Below are 22,915 nucleotides of genomic sequence, written 5' to 3' on the forward strand. Positions count from 1 at the left end.
CGCTCCACAACAACATGTTATGTCTTGGCTTCGTGCCCGAGGGGGCTGGGATCATCTCAGCCATAGGACGTCCAAATTACACAGCCATTGGTGGGTGAAGAATTTACTTGCTTGTATGCAATTTAGCCAGTGCATGAGGTCACCTATAGCCTTTCTCTATGGTGCGTTTGGGCATGAGCAAGGTACCAATGGCCCGCTTTAATAATGAATGTTTATGGAACGGGCGGTGCATGTTCCTTCCCAGTCCGTGCCGTTCTTCAATTCCTAATTATTGTGTGCACGAGTCAATTCTATGCCGTCTTAATAAAACGTGTCTGCCGGTGTGCGGAATACGAGTGAGGGCGTCCTTAATTGCCAATCAGGGATATATTTTCCGGCAATACTCCGCCTCATGACTCGTAGATTGGAGTAATAATCATGAGAACAGCGCTGCCTCGGAGCGAGGCTTGGCTCCAAATGAACTCGGAAGTGATGGAAATACTTTACATTCTCCCCACTCTCTCAAGCAAACACAAGCAATCACAGGGGGAGGGGTGCGTGGGATGCGTAGGATGATTCACAGACAGCACACAAATTAGTACACTATTGCTATTATTGGAGTGGGCTTGGATATAGAGTGCTTGGCAGTGGTATATAGGCCTTCCGTCTGACTGGGTTTCATCAGCCGATGCTTTCTTTTTCCTGTTTAGATGCTGCATGCACAAGATGGTACTGACGGAAGATTTATTATACGAAGGGCCCCAAGTGCCAGCATGTATTAGCCGTCGTTATAGTCCAAAAGGCGGCTCAACATCAGTGGTGTGTGTTTCCTCTCACTTGAATCTTTTTTGAAAGTCAGTCAGTTGAAAGTCAGTGGATATATGGATTGCAATAGTTTTTACTTCTGTAATCTCACAATAATATTTTCTGGTTATTATTGGTTGTGTTTTCTGTGCTACTTTCCAGGATGCTTTACATTTTTTTTAATAGCTATGCTGCATTTGAAAAGCTTTTGAATAAGCTGTGCATTTGAGGGTTAAAGGGATATTTAATCTACAGTGAGCTAGCTACTACTGCTGTACCTGTCTTCCGCTCTATCTAAGTGCATCTACAGTGAGCTAGCTACTACTGCTGTAGCTGTCTTCCTATACTGTAAGTGCAGCTACAGTGAGCTAACTACTACTGCTGTACCTGTTGTCCACTCGCTGTCAACACCACCATTCCTCCCAGGGGTCAGGATCATCATTCACCTCCATTCATTTTGGAGACCTAATCTAAATATCATATCCCTTTAAAATCCGGTCATCCTACGTCTTACAAGGAAACTGTCTTGCGGTTACAATAACAAGACCCAAAACCAATTTTTAACCATCACTCAAGAGAAAGTAATTGAGGGTGCGGCATGTGCGCAAGCCTCCCACCCCATAGAGAATCCATTCGCAATGAGTATAAAAAAAATCATTACCTTAATAGATAATACATCATTCTATATGCCAAAAGGTTTTCAGTATTTTGTCTGTGGATGAATACCCACATTGGAATTGATTGGATTTAACTGAAATTGAATTGACCTGACATTCTCCACCTGCCCCTTACACACCCAGATTCACTTGAACAATAGCTCAAGCAAATGAAGAAGCCATTCACACTTCACTTCAGTGGCCAGGGCGCGTGAATATTAAAGGCAACCAACTTGTGTTCAGCCTTTCGTTCAGCGTTTCTCTGATTGGCCACACGGCCACGTGACCGCGCTACCGCGCGGCAGAGAGTTGCGTGACCGCGCTACCGCGCGGCAGAGAGTTGCACCGCTTCCCAATGACTTGTTTTGTTTACATCAGGGTGAACGCTGTTGTATTCGCAAATATGAGAGCCAGCTTATGTAATTGGTTTGTCATGACAAAACAATAAAATCGCTACTTTACATCAGGGTGAACGCTGTTACACTGCCACCACCCACTTCAATGACAGAGCTCTCATATTTGCGAATGCATAAACTATATCTTAAATTGAACGCTGTTACACTGCCACCACCCACTTCAATGACAGAGCTCTCATATTTGCGAATGCATAAACTATATCTTAAATTATGGCTATGTGTCTAATATGGCTGTCGCGAAGTCATTGATAAGCGACAGCCATATTAGACACATAGCCATAATTTAAGATATAGTTTATGCATTCGCAAAATATGAGAGCTCTGTCATTGAAGGGCTTCTAGTACAACGGAGCACGGCCGCTGCTGCTGGAGCTGGACCGAGTCAAGCCGGCGGCGGCGCACGGAAGCCGGGGACAAACCACCGCATCGCCCCGCTGGCGCTTCAGCAAGCAGCCTCCACTGTACAGTGACGAGGGAATCTGGTAGTGCATTGGTTTATGACGTTAAAAACGCGAAATAACGCATAACGTTACAGCTTACAGTTCCACACTGATGTACAGTGACAACCAGAGTTTCTAGTTACAGTAGTGACGCGTGAATCGAGATAGTCCTAACACTGTAACAGTGTTTATTATTAAGAGTCAGATAGTCCTAACAGTGTTTATTATTAAGAGTCAGATAGTTCTAACAGTGTTTATTATTAAGAGTCCTAACAGTGTTTATTATTAATTAACGTCATAAACGAACTACCAGATTTATTTTGCACCAGGGAACTTGAAGGTTCCTGCCGCACTCGCGGCAAAAGGGGGCGGGCTAGCGGCGTGGGGTCGTGGCCAATCAGAGAAAAGCTGAACACAAGTTGGTTGCCTTTAATATTCACGCGGCCAGGGCTCCCAGAATGGGTTGTAAATGAAATAATGAGATCAACGGTCTTCAAAGTCACAAGTGAGATGAGGAGAGCAGGAAATCTGCAATTTTCCCCTACAGTGTTGACAACTAACAATCATCACATTCAACTTGAAAGTTTGACATGATCATTAATTCCTTTAATGTTTTAATGTCTTAAATGTTATTATAATATAATATATATATATCGTGTTTTACTAGCCTTCAATTGTAGAAAACAGGTTGTATTTTTATTAATTATTTAAAAAAAATTTAACAGTAAGCTAGTGTTTGTTAAATACAGTGGGTAGATCATTCTAAGCCTATATGCACCTACTTATTGAAGGTCCCATGGAAAGTAAATAAAATCACTTTTTGGGCAATTTTACACAATTCCTGTGAGTCTATGGAACACTTTCTGCCCTTCCAATGTCCAAGCTGTTTTTGGCTGGGCTCCGCCCATACTCGCAATGCGCTTTGAGTGACAGTCACCCACCTGCACTAGCAGATGCGAGAGAGAGAGCGAAAGTCCCGTCCTCTGTCCCGCCCCCCCCCCCCCCCCCCCCCCCCCAGTCCCCGAATCCCTCCCACCCATTTTATCTAGTGAAGCTGCTTCTCTGTGTGTGATTGGGTTGGCTAGCTAGCGGCTAACGTTACGAGGGTGTGCTTTCGAGGAAGTGCTGAGAGTGGAACAGCTGAAGGTGTAGAAACCTCTTCCGCATTATTTTCCACTCGCTGCTCATATAAACGTATCACAGTTGATTGTGGGCGGGTGGTGGCAGATCACCGCCTATTCACGTCGGCGAGCGAGTCAAATCAGAATGGCTCATTTCAGTAGGGGGGGGGGGGGGGGGGGGTGGTTGTCTCAGCTGAACTGAAGAAACAGGACTGGGTAGAGATTCCACATCTAGTCAGTGTTGGTACAACCCCACATTTCTAGAAAACAATGCAAACCACTGGAAAATGCCATTTATAAGATAGGGGACCTTTAAATGCACCTCTAGACCTCTAAAGGCCTCTAAAGGCAGAGCAAGAGGCTCTACAGAGGGTGGTGAAGGCGGCAGGCAGGATCGTCGAGACTCCTCAACCAAACATCACCTCCGTCTTCACCTCCCGCTGCCTCCACCGCTCCAAGTGTATTATCAAGGACCATTCTCACCCAGCACATCACCTCTTTCAGCTCCTTCCCTCAGGGAGGAGATACCAATCCATACATGCAAAGAGTTCAAGACTTATGAACAGCTTTTCCCCCCAAGCAGTCAGACTGTTAAACGCTCATTGACTGTCCCCTCACGTGCACCATGCACTTACCTGGACTTGATAAACCACTGTTACCACTCATCATGCACTTTATTATTTAAAATATTCTGTTATATGTACAGTGTTTTTTTTTATCCACTTTTTCTCCCATTTTTCTATATTTTCTCCCATCCCAATTTCGTATCATCCAATTCCACCCTCCCCTGTCACGGACGCTGTTTCTTGCCTCCCACAAGCCGGCTGCAATGTGGACTAAGTCATACATAGCACAAGTCAAGTCAAGTCAAGTCAAGAGTTTTAATTGTCACGGCATACAGGTATACAATGAAATGCGGGTGGTCTTGCCCGCAACGATGTGCAATACAGTGGTACATATAATAGAATCAAAAGAAGAAACAACATTGTGCAGTAACAGGTAGCAGGTAACATGGAGTGACATCTCGGTATCTGTACATAGTTATTTACAGAGCATGTGTGACATGCTAGTTAGCTTTGGTAGTGCAATACACTGTTCCTGTTATTCTAATTTAAAGTGTCCTTTCCTTTGGCCATAAGTGTGCGTGTGTGCGACATGAGTGTGTGCCCGCTCATGTTAAAGTGTTAAGTGGCTGCTCGTGTGTGAGCGTGCACAGTGTGCGTGTCGTGTGTGTGTTCATGTGTGCTTGTGTGTGGACAGTTCAATGTTCTGAGCACTCAATGTTCATTGTTCATGGCTCTGATGGCCTGGGGGAAGAAGCTGAGCCTAAGCCGCTCTGTCCTAGTAGCTGGGGTTCGCAGGCGTCTGCCTGACCTCAGCAGCTGAAACAGGCTGTTATTGGGGTGGTGAGGGTCTTTCATTATCCTGCAGGCTCTGGATTTGCACCTCTTGTTGTATAGAACCTGCAGGGGGGGTAGTGCAATACCCGTGGTACACTCGGCTGAGCGCACCACTTTCTGTAGGGCCTTCTTGTCCTGTGCCGTGCTGTTTCCATACCAGGCAGTGATGTTTCCGGTCAGGATGCTCTCTACAGCTCCTGAGTAGAAGGACTGGAGTATCTTCCCCGATACTCTGAACTTCCTTAACTGTCTCAGGTGGTAGAGACGCTGTTTCGCCTTCTTTACTACTGTGTCTATGTGTGTTGACCATGTCAGGTCCTCTGAGATGTGGACCCCCAGGTACTTGAAGCTGCTCACCCTGTCCACGGTAGCCCCGTTTATCATCAGTGGTGTGTGTGTCTCCTGCTGTCCTCTCCTATAATCCACGATCAGTTCCTTGGTTTTGCCAATGTTCAGGAGCAGGCTGTTGTCCTGGCACCAGCGTTCCAGTACCTCAACCTCCTCCCGGTAGGCCTTCTCGTCGTTGTCCGAGATCAGCCCCACCACCACCGTGTCATCTGCGAACTTCACTATGGAGTTGGAGCTGAACTTGGCCACACAGTCGTGTGTGTAGAGTGAGTACAGCAGGGGGCTCAGAACACAGCCCTGGGGGGACCCGATGCTCAGGGTGATGGTGTTGGAGGTCTGACCCCCCACCCTGACCGCCTGGGGTCTTTCGCTCAGAAAGTCCAGTACCCAGGCGCTCAGGGCGGAGCTCAGACCTAGCTCGATCAGCTTGTCCACCAGTCTGGTGGGGACTATGGTGTTGAACGCTGAGCTGTAGTCAATGAACAACAGTCTCACATAGCCCCCCTTCTGACGGTCAAGGTGCGAGAGGGTGCTGTGCAGTACCTGGGAGACCGCGTCATCGGTGGACCTGTTTGTCCTGTATGCAAATTGCATAGGGTCCATATCACTGGGGAGGGAGGCACAAATGTGGTCCTTGACCAGCCTCTCGAAACATTTCATGACCACAGAGGTGAGTGCCACCGGTCTGTAGTCATTTGGACATGCTGGGGAGGGTTTCTTCGGCACAGGGATGATGGTAGACATCTTGAAGCAGGCAGGGACCACTGACTCCGCCAGTGATTGATTAAATATGGCGGTGAACACAGGGGCCAGCTGGTTGGCACAGGTCTTGAGTATACGTCCTGTTATGCCATCTGGGCCAGCAGCCTTCCTGGTGTTCACCTGCATACAGTAAATGCTCTTCTCACACTGTGTTCCGACAACGAGAGAGCGTCCCCCCCCCCTCGCGGTTGCCCCCCCCCCTCCACAACAGCCGGCGCGCCAGTGACGTCACTAGCCGGAGAGCCAGCAGCGCCACTGTCTACACCAAACCGAGCGTAGAAGGTGTTGAGCTTGTCCGCGAGGGAGGTGTCGTCGCTCCCCATTGAGGGGGCGCTGACTTTATAGTCAGTTATTGTCTTCAGTCCCTGCCATAATCCTCTTGTGTCGTTTTGTGCCATTTGTGTCTCCAGTTTGTCAGCATATGTCCTCTTAGCAAGTTTGACAGCTTTGCGTAGAGTATAGACTGAAGCCTTATACTCCTCCATGTTTCCTGACTCTCTACCCAGGTTGTAGGCGGTGGTACGAGAGTTCAGAGCTGCTCTAATAGTGCTATCCACCCACGGTTTCTGGTTTGGGAAAATCCGCACCGTTTTCCTGAGGACAATACCATCAGCTATTGTTGTTATGTAGCACACCACTGTGTCTGCTAGTTCACTGACGTCACTGGCGCTTCCTATGAACATATCCCAATCCGTGTCTGCAAGCACGTCCTTGAGCGTGGCCTCTGATTCGTCGGTCCACTTCTTTGTCTCATGTGACACGACGGCGTCACGTGATCTCTGTTGATATGCCGGAAATAGCAAGATGGAGTCATGATCGCTCGAGCTTGTGGACCCCGTTAATGGCGGAGCGGCTACTGCCTTGTAACCCGCTTTGAACGGGGAATAGCGGTGGTCGAGTGTGTTCTTCCCTCTGGTGGAGCAAGCGATGTGCTGAAAAAAGGACGGCATCACTTTCTTCAGGTTGGCCCGAACAACTGCCTCTTTGAACTGCTGCCGTCAGGCAAGCGATACAGGAGTCTCAAGGCGAGCACAGAAAGACTCAGAAGTAGCTTCTATCCCCAGGCCATCAGGCTGCTAAACGAACAATGAATGAACACTACACAACAACAACCACCAAACACACATAGCACACACATCCACACGCACACACTCACTTTAAACAAACACACTGTAGCACCCACTCCACACACTTTATAGCACACACCCACTTTAAACAAACACACTGTAGCACCCACTCCCCACACTTTATATTTATGGATGAAGGATTGCACTACAACTCGTACACCTTACTGTAAATTGTACCTAAAATTGTACCTCATCCCATTTCTGCTTTGCACTAGATAGTACTGTACACTAGTACACTGCATAGTATTGTGTATTGTATATTATATGGTAACTCAGAACATTGTACATATGTCTATACCGAACACTGTGACCTCATTTTCTTCTTCTAAATTCATGCTATATTATGTTATTATGTTATTTGATACTATCTTGTCTAGCACAGTCTCTGGAGCGTAACAGTAAGAAGCATTTTGTATGAAAGTATTCTGTACTTCTGTATGACAACTATTAAAGAACTTGAACTTGAACTTGAAATCGCCGGCCACTACCATCGCTGCGTCTGGGTGTTTGATCTGGTGTCTGTTGAGATGATCGTGTAGTTCGCCCAGCGCTTTGCCCGTATTCGCGTGTGGGGGAATATACACGGCAGTCATGACGACTGCTGTGAACTCTCTCGGGAGGTGAAACGGACGACATAGGATAGAAAGATGTTCCAAGTCCGGCGAACACGAGTTTGAGAGGACCTGCACCCCCTCGGGATTAACCCAGGAATTGTTCGTGATGAGGCAGACTCCGCCGCCGATGGTCTTTCCTGAGCCAGCGTTGCGATCTGCACGTAAGACTGTGAAGGCATCCGAGGGAGAGACGCTTTTGTCTGGGGTCGTCGACGTGAGCCATGTCTCTGTGAGACATATAATGTTGATGTCTCTCATCTCCCGTTGGAACCGGACCCTCGCTCTCAGATCATCCATCCTACCCTCCAACGAACGGGCATTCGCCAGAAAGATGGATGGAATTGCTGGGCGGTAAGCAGCTCTTTTTAGTCTCAATCTGATACCTCCTCGTCTCCCTCTGTGTCTTCTCCTGCCGTCGCCTTTGTTCTTTTCTTTGCCGCCATTCTCCCGTCTGATTTCTGCTGGCCATTCTAGGTCAAAAGTGTCTCCAAACTCCTCTTTGAGCCCGGGGTTCAGGTCCATAAGTGTCTGACGGTCGTATGACGTACCCGCCAGTGTTGCTTTAAATAAAAAAGTAGCAAAAACAAACATAATAGCTAAAAGTGAGTACATCGTTGCGGAGCTAAAACCAGAGGCGTCTGACCAGGGTCGCGTCCTCTACCCTCCGGTACTTGAGGTAACAGCAGTCGCATCTTTTCACCTGCGCAGCTCGATCTCTCAGTGGCGAGGAGTAACGCGTGGGAGGCTCACGCTGCCCCCGACACTTCCTGATTCTACTGCGCAGGCGCACCAACCGACCTGTAGGAGTCGCTGTCCACAACGCCCGATCCCCACCCATCAGTTTCCCACCCCCTAATACGGCCAATGTGTATTAGTACGGACGACCAGCTAAACTGAAAGCAAATGTGGAGCGCTGGGCTCGAACTGACGAGCCCAGCGTCTCCAGCATTTCGTGGCGAGCGCCTTGCCCACTACGCCACGTAGCCGCCCCTGTTATATGTACAGTGTTATGTGTTTCATGTATATATTGTACTACGGTCTGTGGGAGCTCCCCTGAAATTTCGTTGTATACTGTGCAATGACAATTAAAAGTCTATTCTATTCTATTCTATTCTATTCTATTCTATTCTATTCTATTCTATTCTATTCTATTCTAGAGAACATTCAGTGAGAATGAGCACTGCCATGCATCTGCAATTCACCTCTCCGTCTCCTGTGGGGAGGTCAAAAAGATATATGCTTTAACGAGTTTGAGCCTGAATGGTTGTTATTCACAGACACAACCAAACCTAATTCCAAACCGTCAAGTGTTAGAGACAGGCTAGCCTTGTATACTGTCTGAACTGTAGATGGTTAGAGACAGTGGCGGCTGGTCCATAGAGGGCGCTCGGGCACCGCCCCCCCTGGTGGAGAGAGAAGGAGAAGAAGAAATAGTGTTTTTTGGATTTTAGATTTTGGACCCCTAAAAATATAATAAACATGTTTAAAATAAATAATAATTACTCATTTTAAGTATGTTTGTGTTTAAAATGCACAATAACGTTAATATATCAAATATAAATCATTGTTTTGTGCATGCTATTCTCCCCCCTCTGTTTGTGTTTCACGTCATTCTCCTGATCTACCTCCATACCTGAGTGCTAGACTTAACGCTCACTGAGTGGGCGTCACTGCACAACGCAGCCAATATAAATGGATCAAGCAACTAAATTGAGCCTATCAGCGTCTTCAAATATGATGTCTGGGGGCACGGTTTTCTAGCGCTCAAAGCAAACAGTCACAGGGCACTCAGTGCGCCACTGTATTGTCACTCACTCGTCAGTCGTCAGACAGAAAAGACTTGCCGCTTGGAGGAGGAGCCAAGGAGTATTTTCATTTCAGATTCAGACCGTGAGTTTGCTTAGCTAGGCCTAGCTTGCTAGCTACCATGGAGGTAGATAATTCTGTTAAATCCCTCAAAGCAACACCATTTGAAAGACGAACACTGCAAGAAAAACTCAGAGTGAAAGAGTTTGGACCTCATCAGCCTGAGATCTGCATTCAGACAGGTATGACCGATTAAAGCACATATCAGAAAAAACTAAAAAGCATGAACAAACCAGGGTTCTCGATCGTTTACATGGAGAAATGGCACCACCGTCTGGAAAAATGCGGTATTGGACAACTGATACGACAAACAATTTGCGTAGGGGGGGGTGCCCCCCCGCGCCCCTCTACTATACGTGTCACCGGCCGCCACTGGTTAGAGACAGTCAGGGCCGCCAGGGAGAAATACGAGGCCCTGTGCGAGATTTAAACGCGAGCCCCCCCCCCCCCCCCCCCCCCCAAAAGGTAAAAAAATATATAATTTTTTTTTTTTCATACAGTCAACATATTCTTAAATAATAGCGCTGCCCGAGGCTGGGCATGATACAGTCAACATATAGCAAGAGAGAGAGCGAGAGAGAGCTCCCGTTCTACAGTCAATATACAGTGTACAGAGAGAGAGAGAGACACATTGGAAAGAAATTGAAATGCTATTTGGCCCTAAACAGAGAGTACACAGTGGCAGAATACCTGAGCACTGTGACTGAAGATCCTTGACTAGGTACAGACTCAGCGAGCACAGCCTAGCCATCGAGAAAGGCAGCCATAGGCAGACTGTGTGTGTTAGAAAGAGAGAGAGAGAGCATGTGTGTTTGTCATGTGTGTGTGTGTTAGAGAGAGAGCATGTATGAGAGAGATAAGCAAAGATGAGCCCCTAAAAGGATATTCAACTTTTAATGGAAGAACAAAACAGAAGGAAAAGATAACTTCACAAAGGCAACATGAATATACATAGATCCAAAAGGACAAAGATCAACACTTAAATCCAAAGAGAAGAGGGTCTATACCAGAGAAAACAGCTAAACAGCATTCAGCTAAATAGGCTAGCCAGGTACTGACACCAGGCCACACACAGCTTTGGCCAACGGCCCAACGCTACCCAAGCTACACAAACGACCAAGACAATTCACACACAGCACATGTCGTATCTCCAAATGTTGTGAAGTAACATATGTTTTGCCTGGAAAAAAACATCGTTATTAACAAAACATTCGGGAGGGGAAGGAAGGAAGAGTGGGGTAATGTCATGACATCTTACCTGCACGAGGAACGCAGGGCGAAAGGCCGCAACACAGGTCTCCACGTTGACGAAAGGCCTCTAGCTGGCGGGACAAAAAGAAGCTATGGCCAAAGCCTTGTCATGGTGCAGGCCCGACTACATCTTCTGTCAAAGATGATGTCGTAGTCAGAGTGCCAGAACCCCCTGCTATTCTCACGGCTAATGTCAATGGTCGTAGCACAAGCTAACAGCTAACTCTAGGCTAACTGATAGCATCAAACTAACGTTCCCAGCCGAGCGCAGCCGGCAGCTAACGTCGTAGCTAAACAGCTAACTGGCTAACAGTTAGCTCAACCCGGCTATCGCTAACCATTAGCTAACTCAGAAGCAAGCTATGCGGCTACCACTGAAAAACTGTACAACATGAGAAAAGCAATACAGGTGCTGACACCAGGCCACACACCGTTAGCTACTAGTACTACAACAGCTAGTCGGCCAGTTTGGCTCCAGAGAGAGAGAGAGAGAGAGAGATATCCACGGCGGGAATAGAATAGAGTGCATTAAAAACTCACCAAACGTCCAAGAGGATGGAGACAACCGCGTGGAGTTGACGAAGTTCATCTGCCGAACGACCATCCTCTTCATCTTGGCATAACAATGCTGCACGCGCTGTCTCTAGGTTAGCTAACGCTAGTTAGCCTTTAGCTAAGCTAGCTACTAGCCGACATCATCATGGCTATATCCCGACTGAACCACACTTAATATTATAACGTAGCTAAAGCTAACTAGCTGTCCCTGTCTTTAGCCGGGATGGCTAGCCTGACTGAACTGTCTAACATGCAACAACTTTCATCTTCAGTCCATCTGCCGAACGATGTCCTCTTCATCTTGGCTGGCATAACCTAGGCTCCAATGCTGCACGCGCGAAATAGTCAGATGCTAGTGATGGGTCAGTCATGAGCGACTCGTTCATAAGAGCCGATTCATTATGCGGCAATGAGTCGGTTCATGCCCCCCCCCCCCCCCCCCCCCCCCCCCGGCACGCACACAGACACACACAATGAACTCAACAGACGCTACCATACCTGGCTGTAACCCCTCCCCTCATTGAAACCAATTCTGCTGCCTGCAGAGCCTCAGAGCCAGGAACGTGTCTAATGTGAAATATATAAGCATATAAGCAAAACTAGATTTTAGGTCTGTGATGAAAAAGGGCCTCGCGGGAAGGGGGGCCTTGCAAAAAAAAAAAAAAAAAAAAAAAAAAATTTTGCGAGGCCCCCCTTCCCGCGAGGCCCTGTGCGACCGCACTGCTTGCACACCCCCTGAGGCGGCCCTGGAGACAGTATATACTTGTATACTGTTTGAACCGTAAAGCAGGGCTATTCAACTGGCGGCCCGCGGGCCAGATCCGGCCCGCGGGATGATTCTGACCGGCCCGCCAAAGATTACATGATAATAATTTTTTTTTTTTTTTTTTTGTATTTTATATATATATATTTTTTTTATTTATTTTTTTTCGTGTCAACGTTAACACGCACAATTGAGCCAAAAGTCACTCAATTAATGACAGATTTCATTGATAAATTGAGGGAAAACTTTGCAAGTCGATTTGATGAATTTGACATGTCCAGAGAATTGATGCATTTTGTGAGCAACCCATTTGCCAATGTAGCTGCTATTTCCACAAAAGGACAAGAGTTCCTTGCATCACTTCACATTGATGAAGGTCTCCTGCAACTTGAAATAATTGACATGCAAGCATCATCTGCTCTGAAGCAGGCACTTGAGAATGAATCCACCACAACATTTTGGATAAAGTGTATTCATGTCAAGACATTCCCCAAAATAAAAACGCTGGCAATATCTGTGCTAACAATGTTTGGCTCAACATACACCTGTGAATCCAGTTTCTCTCACATGAATGCCATTAAAACAAGCAACCGTGCCTCCTTGACAAATGAGCATTTGCATCACTGTTTGCGGGTAGCCCTCACTTCCTATGAACCCTCTTTCTCTGCCATTGCCCAGTCAAAGAAGTGCAATCGCTCTCATTAGATGTGTGTATGTAGGCTAGGCTTGTCTGCCCCCCACCCCCCTGATGTTTGAGAGTTAAGAGTGGACAATAAGTGCTAATAAGATGCTGTGATTTGCTGTTGTTGCACAGACATGAAGCACTTTTTCATAAGCTCAGCTGCACTATAAATGTGTTTTTTTGTTCAAGTGTTGATGTTAGAATGTTCAGATGCACATCATGCACTTGTTTCTTTTTTATTTTATTTTTATATTGAAATGTTGAAGAGGAGATGTTGCAGTTGTTGCACAGTCATAAATGAAGCACTTTTTGCAGGAGATGTTGCAGATGTGGCACATAAATGAAGCACTTTTTTTGAAAAGTATACTACTTTTGCAATGTAGTTAAATAAAAGTTGTGAAAATGTGGTTGCGTGTTGTGTCAAGTGTACATATATTCATAGCACGGGGAGGCGCCGTGGCAGTCCGGCCCCTGGCCCCTTGGGTTTCTGACAATGTGGCCCCCTGAACAATTTAGTTGAATAGCCCTGCCGTAAAGGGTTAGAGACAGGCTAGACTTGTATGCTGTCTGAACCGTAGACTGAGGGTTAGGGTCAGTGGTGTCGTTTCAGTAAAAGGCAAGGTATGTCAAATCAGTTGTGCAATAGTCACTTTTGGTGAGTTGTTTCTATACAATTCAGTTATATGACATTTAGGTATGACACAGGACCAGTGATGGGAATAACGGCACTATAAGTAACTTCGTTACTAACGGCGTTCGTTTTTTCAGTAACGAGTAATCTAACGGATTACTCTTCCAATCTTAATAACGTCGTTACCGTTACTACAAAAAAATGCGGCGCGTTACTATGAATGAACCTGTTTCTTTCATCAGACATATCTCTGCGCCGAGAGGCAATAATATGTTCTTCCTTGTTTAGTGGACAGTGAGCGAGCCAAGCATACATGCTGACGATTGGCTGAGGTTGAATACAATGTCATGGTAAGCCAATCAGAAGTGGAGGTGGGCGGGCGTCTAAAGCATCCAGAGTCTGACACACAGCGTGACAAGACAAGCGATCACTGATCAGTCAGCATGAGACCGCGGTCCGTGTAGTGTACGTTTTGAGCTCAAAAACGAATCCAACGAACAACACAATGTCAACATGAGACCGCGGGTCCATGAGCGTTTTGTGTTCACTCTTTGCAGCGCAGGGCACTGAGTGGCTCTACTGCAGTGCTGACAGCCTTATCAACAGTGCTGCACTTCCTGGTTTAATAGCACAGGCTTCAGCTGCTCAGAGATATATCTCTGTATGTCATGCATGTCTTAAATGTAATGATTAGATTAGTTTAGATGATTCGATTAGATTCTTATATCTGTATGTTGTGTATGTCATTGATTGATTGATTGAAAAGTTTATTAACAGATTGCAGAATGGGTACAGTACAGTACAGCTCAATACATACAATTGTTAAGGGGATGCAGACCAGAGAAAGACTTTCGTCATAAATGTCATGAATTGAAAATGGGGGACCCTGATGTAAACAAGACGAAACTCTTTCTCTGGTCTGCATCCCCTTAACAATTGTGTGTATTGAGCCGTACTGTATTGTACCCATTCTGAAATCTGTTAATTAAAATGTTCAATCAATCAGTATATATTTGTTATTTATTTTTGGTATAGTGCTTAACAAGCATAATTTAATGTTGCCCAGTTGTGGCCTGTTGAGGGGCAATACATATCAAAAGTTCCAAAACATCTATTCTGTTTGTATTTGTATGATCCACTATACATTTACATTTACATTTACATTTAGTCATTTAGCTGACGCTTTTATCCAAAGCGACTTACAAGTTCTGTACGACAAGCCATCAGGAAGAGCACAACTCTATCAGCTGAGTAACAATGTTCATCAAAGTGTTGAGTGCTACAGTGTAGGTTAGTTTATTAGGACAAGTGCATGACAGTATGGTTAGTTAGGGTTAGATTTTTTTTTTTTTTTTTTTTTTTTTATTTAATTTTTTTTTTAATTCAGATAATGGTTGAAGAAGTGAGTCTTTAGTCGACGGCGAAAGATTGGACGTGTTTCGGCTGTCCTAACTGGGGTGGGTAGTTCATTCCACCATTGTGGGGCAAGGACTGAGAATAGGCGACTTCTCTTTGATGACCCTCCCGGAGCTTGGATAGGAGTAGGTCTGAGGCGGCCAGAAGATGCAGAGCGTAGGGGTCTTGAGGGTGTGTAGTTAGAGACCATTGACCGGAGGTAGGCGGGAGCAGTTCCCTTTGCCGCACGGTATGCTAGGTCAAGGGCCTTGAAGCGGATTCGTGCAGCAATGGGGAGCCAGTGCAGGTCCCTAAGAAGTGGGGTGACATGGGCCGACTTCGGTAGGTTTGAGATCAGGCGGGCCGCTGCGTTCTGAATGAGTTGAAGAGGCTTAGTGGCACTATAAACATAGTAATTATAATATCTACATAGCCTACATGGCATTTGATTGGAGGCTAGTCTCACTTTGTCCCACAGCAACATTAAAATAGTTTAGATTTGTGTATGTTGTTTATGTAAAAAAAAATCTTGAAAGTAACGCAATAGTTACTTTCTGAAGTAACTAGTTACTTTTATAATTTGTAACTGAGTAAGTAATTTAGTTACTTTTTGGAAGAAGTAACTAGTAACTGTAACTAGTTACTTTTTTAAAGTAACTTGCCCAACACTGCACAGGACTACACAAGCATTTTTTGTATAGAAATGTGTCAACAGACTAAAGCAGGGAACCACAATATTTTGCATACGAATTATGCAGAATGTAATATCATAACTGTCTATTACTTTTCTTGCAATTGAGCCAATTTTCCTTAGGTACGGTTTTGAGGTGTGTGTTCAACAGAATGTAGTATCAAAAACACATTCACAAAAAGTATGGGTTACTGAATGCTGAACTGCACTGTTATAATCACTAGTAAGCCATTGTAAGACCTTACCTGTGTCCCTGTATCACTTGTCTCTGCTGCCCTTTGATTAAAAAACGTCCCTATGTCCATTTTCCTTTTTTTTGGGCATATTTCAGTTAGTCACAGTAAAAGTCACCTAGTAAAAGTTAGATAATTGACAATATCAAAACATGCTAGGGCTGTACCGAATAGTTCGAAGCTTCGTTCATAATGTTGACATTCGAATTCTAAATCAATCAATCAATTTTTATTTTTTATTTTATTTATTTTTCCAAGGTATGGCGAGTGCCATACCTTGTCATACCAGAACGACGCCCCTGGTTAGGGTTAACCCTTTGTCGTGTGGTAGTGAAAGGGTTGACCTTCTGTAGTGTGGTAGTGAAAAGGTAAACCCTTTATAGTGTGGTAGTGAAAGGGTTAAAGATCCCCACCACACGTATTTTTAACACTTCCCTACACATTCACCCTCATTGACAATGCAAGGATCTATGAACCCCCCCCCCCCCCCATCACCCCTCAAGTCTTCCCCCAAGCTGACTAACTTTCTCTTTTTCCACCCAAATGGTTCGCCTAAAAATCTGTTTCACCCAAACACAACACTTCTTGTTGTTATTAGGGATGCCCCGAGTGATCGGCCAGTGATCGGTATCGGCCGATATTCAGTATAAATATGAGATCGGTGAATTCCGATAATACTTTATTTTCGCCGATCGTGAAAACCGATCGATGACACGCGCAAAAAACATGATCCAATTCTCAGCGGAATTCTCACTCGCTCTTCTCTCACAGCCACACAGCTGCTGCTGCTGCACATCTTGCCCCTCCCCCTCCCCCTCACAGACCCGTCATGTCAACAAACCCTTACGGCAAGAGTTGAGTGCATGAGCAGCTCAGAGCTCCTCTTTCAACATAACGAGCATTAAACAAAATGGCCCAGTCAACTATTCACTTTAGTTTAATGCATGAGGCATTGTCTAATGTTATCTAGCTACTGATAGCTCCTGATATCAACGTCTGATATCATCAGTTTGGCATTCGTTTTCGCAGGTACTGGCTAGCGTTGGCTAACTAGCTATCGCTCCGTGAGCTAACGTTAGTACCTAGCTAATGTTACTGTTTAAACAAAATGACCCAGTCAACTATTCACTTTAATTTAATGCATAAGGCGTTGTCTAATGTTATCTAGCTACTGATAGCTCCTGATATCAACGTCTGATATCACCAGTTTGGCATTCGTTTTCGCAGGTGCTGGCTAGCGTTGGCTAACTAGGTATCGTTACTGTTTTTTTTTTTAATCCTCTTTTTTCTCCGCCTGATTTTTCTATTTTTCTCCCCATCCCAATTTAGTCGTTATGCCAATTCCTCCCGTCCCCTACCTGGTTGTTGTGCGCATGTTCCTCCTATTGGTCGGTACAAGGGAACCCTGAAGTCCACCACATGCTTCCTCCGACACATGTGGAGACAGCCAGTGGCTCTTTTTTCACCTGGCAGCGAGGACTCTCATTGGTGAAGCGCAACGCGTGGGAGGTCACGCTGCCTTCACCATTTCCTGCCTTCCTCTGAGCAGGTGCCCAGACCTGACCTGTAGGCGTCGCTGTCCACAACGCCAGATTACCACCCACGACTTCCCTGCCCCTAACTCAGCCAAACGAGTTAGTATGACGACCGGCCCAAGCCGCAGGGCAATGCTGTAACGTTACTGTTTAAACAAAATTACCCAGTCAACTATTCACTTTAGTTTAAAGATGACATGCATTATAAATGGCTTTTTTCAGTGTCTAGCATTGTATTATAGTAATAGTAGTTAGTATCAATGTGTCTGTGTCTCTAAATACCATATTGGCGGATTGCTCTCATTCATGTCCGACCATTTCCTGCTCGAGTTAATTAGGTCATTCTGATTTGACTCGCATCGTGACGTAACGAGGCGAGGATGGAGCGGATAGTGATCCGATTGGCTCTGTGGTTGTAGCGCATAGTGTAACCCGACACTTCATCAAACAGGGTTTGACAGAGAGCGAGCGAGAGAGAGAGGGAGAAACCAGTGGCGGCCGGTGTGAACTACATTTGGGTGGGCGCGGGGGGGGGGGTGAAGTGGGGTGAGGGCAAGCGGACAGCTGACCAAGCGAATACTGACTCGACATAACGTTACCCTGTTTCCAACGTTAAGTAGAGTTCATTCATACTACACTAGTACACGTATGATCAATCCAATAATGAACACATATATATATCTTGTCATTTTAAACAAGTTACCATTCATTAATTTATCCATTATGCGTCACCTGCTGCGAAATTAAATGTTATAGTTCAACAACAACACGCTGTGTTGAGAGAGCGAGAGAGAGAGAGCGAGAGAGAGAGAGAGCGAGAGAGCGAGAGAGAGAGAGAGAGAGAGAGAGAGAGAGAGAGAGAGAGAGAGAGAGAGAGAGAGAGAGAGAGAGAGAGAGACCACATTAACTCACTTTGTTTAGTTGAAACGTGGTCCAGAGGGCTTGATAAAGTGTACATCTCCACTGTCCCACAGTCCCAGACTGTTGATGTATATCCACTGTCCAGACTGCATCCAGCTAGCCAAATAGCTTCTTGTTAGCCAAGTTAGGCACCACAACACAAGTACTGTGATGAGCTGTGTCTTTGCCCATTTCCGCGTCGAACAGCCTGCAAACTACCTGGCGTTCTATCGCCCTGCTCTAAGACAAACTCTAACCTTAACCAACTTCGAAGAGTAACTAAGCCTAACCAGTGTAGAAACTTTTTTTTTAAATAAAACCTTACAGAGGTGTTCCATAGACTCACAGGAATTGTGTAAAGTTGCCCAAATAGTGCTAGGAATAGCAATGCATGTCCCCTTTAATACATGAGGCGTTGTCTAATGTTATCTAGCCGGCTAGCAGTAGCTACAGATAGCTCCTGATATCAACGTCTTATAACATCTGACATCATTCGTTTTTGTAGCTGTTGGCTAATTAGCTATCGTGCTCCATAGCTGTAACTGAACACTGAGAACATCTTATAAGTTTCAGTTCATAGGAGAATACTTTGACTATAATGGTCAGAAGTAAATTAACTTAGATACTGTTATGCTTAACACCCAGTACTATTCACTTTACTTAATTTCTAAGATTAGATTAGATAATTTAGACCGGACTTTGAGAATGCCTGTGTTAGACCTACAGTATAATACTGCCAGCTGCTATAAGAAAACAAAAAACTCGGTATCGGCAGTGTATTGGCCGATATGACTCATAGACGATCGGTGATCGGTATCGGTGGCAAAAAACGTGATCGGGGCATCCCTAGTTGTGATGTATCAACTTATAATGCGCGTTTCACTGTAGCAGTTCCTGGATGACAGTGTGGCTGGCTGAGCAACAGTGACCAGGTGGATCAGATTTAGAGGAAGTACAGAGAAGCCTGGTGGAAGAATCCAGTGGAAGAATGTGAAAAGGACATGTTCTGCACAAATAACAATATGTATAGTCAAAGTCATGCTTCTGAGGCTTTAACTGTAGACATTTCTTTTTTGAGGGGAGGGGACCTTTAAACATTTCTCTCTCCCTGACATTGCCAGAAAAACAATCTCAGAATTGATCTGGACAAATCTATTGATCAAATCACCATATGCACATTTAACCCATCCCAGTCAGATATAAAGATGAAGACATTTCACAGTATAGGGGGCAGAAGATTTTCTGAATAAATATTCTTAAGACCCAAAATGTATTTCGAAGATTCCTGTCTAGGCTAACTGGACAAAATGTATCCTGGCCTCCAATATTTTATTCAACTTGTTCTCCATGGATTTGAGAGAACTTTGGCTTCACGATACTTCCAGAGGACCCATTTCAATCTCCCCAAATACCCAGATGTGGCTCCCGGGCCAACCCACACTTCCAAAAGACACTAGAATAGAATAACCCATAGGCGTGCACTTCCAGAATTAACTCAGTGGGTCGTGTTGTTACCCAAAGCAGCACCAGGCCTGGGGGACGTTGGCACAATTTTGCAAGTTACTGTCTAGTACTGTACACGTTAGAACCAACTATGCGTACATTCAGTGGTGCTTCAGCTAATGGATTCAGCAGGGATTTCTCTCCTCAAAACAGCAGCAACAACAAGCACAGACTCTCCAGCATCTAGTAGCCAGGGGAACTTCTAAATGAGGCTAGGAAAGACGCCCAAGGCATACCGTATCCCCGCGAGGGCCAATCCATTTCTCTAGCAAAGTGCAGGCTTTATCAAAACGTATTATGCCTTGAATAGTAATATGCCGTGTACAAAGTAGAGATGCTGTATACAAAAAAATAAGACAAAGGAATAAATAAAACTACCATCTCTTTGTGACAACTGTAATCAGAAACAGAAACGCAAGCCAGGTGCCAACGGAAAAAGAGTTAAACGCCAGCTCACCGAGAGGCTGTCCAGCGATGACGCGGGTGTTCTCCCCCGTCACGGCGGCCCGGGCGTTCCTCTCGCTTATGTACTGTATGAAGGCGTAACCCTTGTGCACGGAGCAGCCCACGACCTTGCCGTACTTGGCGAAGATGACCTCTATGTCCGTCTTCTTGACGATGGTTGTGTTGAGGTTGCCGATGAAGACTCTGGCGTTTATGGAGCGTGGGTCATTCTTGTTGGTCACGTTGCTGGTCTGAGTCTTACCGGTCATTCTCCTCCGTGTGCCCTCCTGGGACACAGATAAGGGGGGGGGGGGGAAGACAGGGCTTTAGAGTCTTTGGCCAGGTCAGCTCCGGTTACTTCTGGCCCTGGAGGGGAAAAAAGTGTTAGCATCTGTGGGGACTGTGAAGTCTTGACCTCTTGAAATCTAAACAAAACAAAGCAAAAATCATTCATGAATATTCTAAACTGGCAACAGCCCACCGGCACTTTGGCGACCTCTAGCGGCTCGGGTGTGCATATTTTTTAATACAATATATATAACGAATTAAAGTCAAATTTCTTGCCTGTCGAAAGCCATTTCAGGCTATTTGGCGGTTCTCGAGTTACATGCTGATATGTGAGGCGTGCGCCGAAGTACACGGCAGACTTTTAATTTGTTCAAATACCACTCCAGACTCTCGAGCCTCTACCTCTGTCAAACATTTGGCGATCTCGAAAATTATTGGACAGGGTTGTAACCAATGAGTATGGTACCCCACCTGGGAATGAGCGAATCAGGGATCTAGGTGAAAAGTTATGAGCCAAAACAGGAAGAGAATTATCTGTCAAATGCACCAATTATTTTGGAAATACTACTTCTGGACTACTAACTACTACAGAAAAACGCGAGTAACAAGTTTTTCTACAACTCAAGTTCAGACCTATGTTACTCTATTTCATTAGCACTAAAAGTGAATTTTCTTTATTGTATCAGAAACTTCAGAAGGTCATCTTTCAAAAGAGACCAGGTTCATGCATGTGCTATAAGTATAAAGTATATATTTTGGTTTGCAAAAAAAGTATGCAGTCCTCAAAAAAGAAAAACTAAAATGCCCACTTTTGGGGGCGATTGTTAAGAGGTTAATGCGTGAATGCATTGAGGTTTTATTGACACACTTAACTCATTCTGCGGCAGTCACGAGAAAAGTCGGGTTAACTCGCCAACCGTTCAGCGCCAATCATCGTTATCGTTATTTCTTTTATTAGCTATATCCATAAATTTTTCTGCTGTTGAGTTAATTTTGAACATGTTTTAATTATTTTCCTTTATTTTGTTACCTCACCAGTCAAGATCAATGGCCAATACATCTAAATGCTTATCTGAGCCATATTCTTGCATGGCTGAAATTCCCCCCATTGGCTGCCACATGAGGGGGAACTGCGAGCTGTGTAATTGTCACAAACAGTTTCCTCTGCTTTGTGAGATGCCAGATACTGAAACTGCGGCTATATGAGCGTAAAGAACCATTTTGCTATCGCAGTGCCCATATTAATACACATACAGTATAATAGCTTGTAGTGCAATTTCACCATCCCTGAATATGACTTTTCTGACGTAAACTGAAAATCGATTATTTAAGGGACAGCTATGTATGCCCAGTAAAACAAAGACTGCGATTCCTGCCGCTGTTTATTTACCTTTGTCCCGTCAGCCTCGACCGGATTCGGCTCTCGTATTGGTTTCCCAGCAATCATCTGAGAGTGACCTTTTCTAAATGTTATCTATATATACGACATGTGATTTCTTGGGATGATCCAAGGGTACCGGCGTCAGAGAGTCATCGCTGTGTCTTTGATTTCTGCTTTTTGATAAGATTATCATTACCCTCACAACAGTGTTTCATTTAAACTGACTGTAAAATTAATGTCACGTGTACACAGATGCAATGTACACAGATGCATTTATGTCCAGTCCACTTTCTATTGTATGTTTTCTTTTCTATCTGCCGTGTGTATGAGATTGCGTGTGAAAATGCAGTCAATCGAGACAGAATCTTGAACACTATGACGTTGCTCTTTTGTCCTAAAGACAAATTCCTGTATGTTCATTGTATTATTAGATGAATAACTTGTTTTTGATTCTTTGAGCCTTTACTTTTGCCTCACATTCACCCATTCACTCACACATTCACGCTGATGGTGGAGGCGACCATGCCACCCGGCTCATCGGGAGCAGATAGGGGTTAAGTGTCTTGCTCAAGGACACTTCGACATGCTGCCAGAAGGAGCTAGAATTGAACCGGGAACATTCTGATTACCAGCCCCTGCCGTCCCCAAGAGGTACAAATAATTAATTTAAGGCCCTTCCGAGTGCCTTTCAGGTATGGAGAAGGGTCCTCACGTTTGGCTTTCCAGTCTGACTCGCATTTTAACCGAACGTCATTGAATTGGAGCATATCGTTTCATTTTTATATGTGTTTATGTCTCGGCTGTCATTTGAGTTTATACTCCACAACTGATTACGCCTTAAACACACTGGGAAATGTTGTGGAAAGAAACCATTGAATGTTTTCAGCGTCTGTCTCCTGGACTCACCGTCCCTGAGACCGGGTGTAAAAACTATTCAGCTCCGAGACGAGGAATCTGAATGATTGCTCAAATACTCCGTAAATAGGATTAGTTACCAAGGTAACGCTGGTGTTGTTTGAATGGCACTAATATATACATGCACACAGACGTGCACACACACACCCACACATTCATACATACACAAACACAAAACGTTCATACACACACGCGTACAGATATATATATATATG

The 22,915-nt window shown here is 45.0% G+C and overlaps 1 protein-coding gene across 1 annotated transcript in view; it reads right to left on the minus strand.

Moving 5' to 3' along the window:
• The window catches only part of ralyl (RALY RNA binding protein like), a gene marked incomplete at its 5' end in the record, with an annotated part of 216,092 nt that extends 195,707 nt beyond the window's left edge, over nt 1-20,385 (minus strand). Inside the window, one exon of the mRNA XM_084325567.1 lies at nt 20,130-20,385. Within this exon, the coding sequence (XP_084181693.1) occupies nt 20,130-20,385 (256 nt within the window). The remainder of the gene's footprint in view (nt 1-20,129) is intronic.
• Between the last annotated feature and the right edge of the window lie 2,530 nt (nt 20,386-22,915).

This window comes from Notolepis coatsorum (assembly GCF_963971535.1).
Source record: "Notolepis coatsorum genome assembly, chromosome: 12".
Lineage (NCBI taxonomy): Eukaryota > Metazoa > Chordata > Actinopteri > Aulopiformes > Paralepididae > Notolepis > Notolepis coatsorum.